The following is a 2541-nucleotide window of genomic DNA, read 5'->3' as shown; positions in this document are numbered from 1 at the left end:
GCCTCTGTCTCCCAAGTGCTGGGATTAAAGGTGTGCGCCACCATGCCTGGCTCCAGATTCCAACCTTTTAATCAAAAGAAAGTAGTTTTCCTTTAAGGGGCCTAAACAAAACTCTGGTGCCCCGCCTTTGCCTCGCAGTATTTCCACATTTGAAGGACAATTGCGAAGCTTCACTTTTTAAAAACTGGTGTACCCAGGGAAATGGGAGGTGGGGTCCCAAACTGAGCACGAGGGGGGGGCATCCCCCATGACCTGCAGGCCTCTCTGGCCAGCTCACTACATGTCCCCAACAGACCAGTCTTTTGACTCACTGTGCCGTCTTCCCTGTTTCAATCCTTACAACAGAAAACAACCGTATTGCCCAGGGTAGAAAAGCAGCTTTGAAATGGGTAGTCTGGTGTGTTGTGTTCTTTTCCACCTGCGAGCCAACCTCTGCTCCGCTCATAGACCACCACTCTGCTCCGTACAACAGTGTTGCCTGATTATCTAGAACCTCGGAGACAATTAAGTTCTTTATATGGGCTGTAATTGTGCTTTTTGACACTCCCTGCCCACCACTGCCCCTGTCCCTGGACCGTGTGGAATTACCTCATCATTTCCAGACGTGTCTCCCCCCCCCCCCCGCCCCATTTGCCCTCCACTCCACTCCAACCCCTAGTGGGTTCTCTAGGTCTTTAGCAGAGCAAACTCCAAAGTCTACCGAGTCGGACACACCAGGGCACATCATCTTCAGCTTGCTAGAAAGGTCCGCTCCTGTCTGCGGAGTAAGGAAAACTGAGGATGAGGGTGGGACAGGGGAGCAGCCCGAGGAAAGACCCTTCCAGTCGCTTATTAACCTCCAAGTCCTTGAGAGCGCTTCGATCATTTTCCCTGGCGACATTTCACTTTCATCCTGACAGGGGTGTTAGGCCAGAGTATCATTAGAAAGGTTTTTATTGAGGAGGAAGAGGGACCAAGGGTCACCCCACACCCCACCCCACCCCCAGGAAATCTGGTGGCGGTTCCCTTACTTTTTATCTCTAGCGGCAATTCTCGGACTCAAGCACCCACACCCACACCCAACCCCAAGTCTTGCTTCTAATGTTGGCTTATGGGCTCATAAGAACCTGTAAAGACGAAAGTACTATAAGTCTTTTTTTTTTCCTGTAAGAATCTTAAGGGAAAGGATCCCGGACAGCAAGAGGGAGAATGAGGACATAGGGTAGGGATATGTTCAAATCAGAGGTAAATATACACACGTATATGTATGTGTGTGTGCATGTATATGAAATTGTGAACGATGAAAGAGTGATGATTTTTACCTAGTATTACTATTGTGCATGTGGTGGTCAGAGGACAACTCTTTGGAGTCGCCTCGCCACCTTTACATGGGTTCAGGGACTCGAACTCGAGTCCCAAGGTTTACCCACAGAGCCATCTCTAAGGTCCTAAATAATACATTTTTAAAAGCAGCATAGGTTCAACATCTGCATTATAAACAAATGAAATCAAGGATGGCGATGCAATTCCACACCACCCAGGCGGTTGTGGTAAGAAGGCAATATTACACCCGCTGCCCAGCGTGGGGACGGGAACCGGCCAGGAGGCTCCTAAAGACATCACCGATGCGCTCAAAAAGCTGATGCCTCCCTCCTGCACCTGGGATGAGAGAGTCACCCCCAAATCCACGTTCTTTCATCTATACAGTGAGGGGTTTATTTTCACTTCTTGCCTTCGTTTATAAAACCTAACCGACCGGAGGCCGGTGAGTGTGCGGGCAAGGCCGGCACGGACGTCTCTAGTCCGTGCGGTCCAGCACGAGCAGCGGGATCTCCTCCAGGCCCTCGGGCCGCTCCCCTCGCCGCAGGTAGCGGCGCCGCCACTTCGCCAGCCTCTGCAGCAGCCTCTGCAGGCCGAGAGGTCCCCACACGCCGCGCTCCGGGGCGGCCGCGCCAGGCCGTGGGAACTTGCTCTTCCTCCGGCGCGCCCCCCGGGCGCCACGCGCGAACAGCCGCTGCCAGCACCAGAAGCCCAAGCCTGAGCCGCTGTCGCCCGCCGCTCTGCGCGCCGCCACCTCGGGCTCCACGCCCCGCCGCAGGCGCGCCACCTTCTCCAGCAGCTCGTGCTTCACGCCACCGCGCCGCAGCCCCCGCGCCTCCGCCATGGGCTGGACCGGAGCCGACGATTCGGAAAGTCACTGGCCGCTCAGCTCTGCGGTGGCCCCCAGGACACCTAAAGGACCTGCGTCCCTCTGCGGCCTTCAGGGGCTGTGTGCCCCCAGTCGCCCCCTCCGGTTAGGTTGCCAAGGAAACGTGGAAGGTGACTCCACAATGGATGCTAGGGTTTTCTCCAGGGCCAGGCACAGTGGCATCGTGTGTAATCCTAGCACTCAGGGGTTCGAGGTCGACCTGGTATGTCATGAGCCCCTGTCTCAACCAAAAGAAGTAGGAGGGGTGCAGGAACTGAGCCCTTTCCTTACGGAGTGACTTCAGACATAATGAGAAAGGACCCTGAGGTCCTGCTTTGCCCTACTATTAAGCAACATTAGACAGGGCCCTGGGT

At 54.9% G+C, this 2541-nt stretch overlaps 1 protein-coding gene across 1 annotated transcript; it reads right to left on the bottom strand.

Annotated features, from left to right (window-relative positions):
- Window positions 1-1777: 1777 nt before the first annotated feature.
- Window positions 1778-2143, bottom strand: C5H1orf202 (chromosome 5 C1orf202 homolog). The gene has a single exon (XM_057769916.1). It carries the CDS (start codon window positions 2141-2143, stop codon window positions 1778-1780), a length of 366 nt encoding a protein of 121 aa, XP_057625899.1.
- Window positions 2144-2541: the final 398 nt, after the last annotated feature.

This window comes from Chionomys nivalis, chromosome 5, assembly GCF_950005125.1.
Source record: "Chionomys nivalis chromosome 5, mChiNiv1.1, whole genome shotgun sequence".
NCBI classification, from domain to species: domain Eukaryota; kingdom Metazoa; phylum Chordata; class Mammalia; order Rodentia; family Cricetidae; genus Chionomys; species Chionomys nivalis.
Note: the sequence above shows the minus strand (reverse complement) of the source record. Positions and strands in the feature narration are given on the sequence as shown.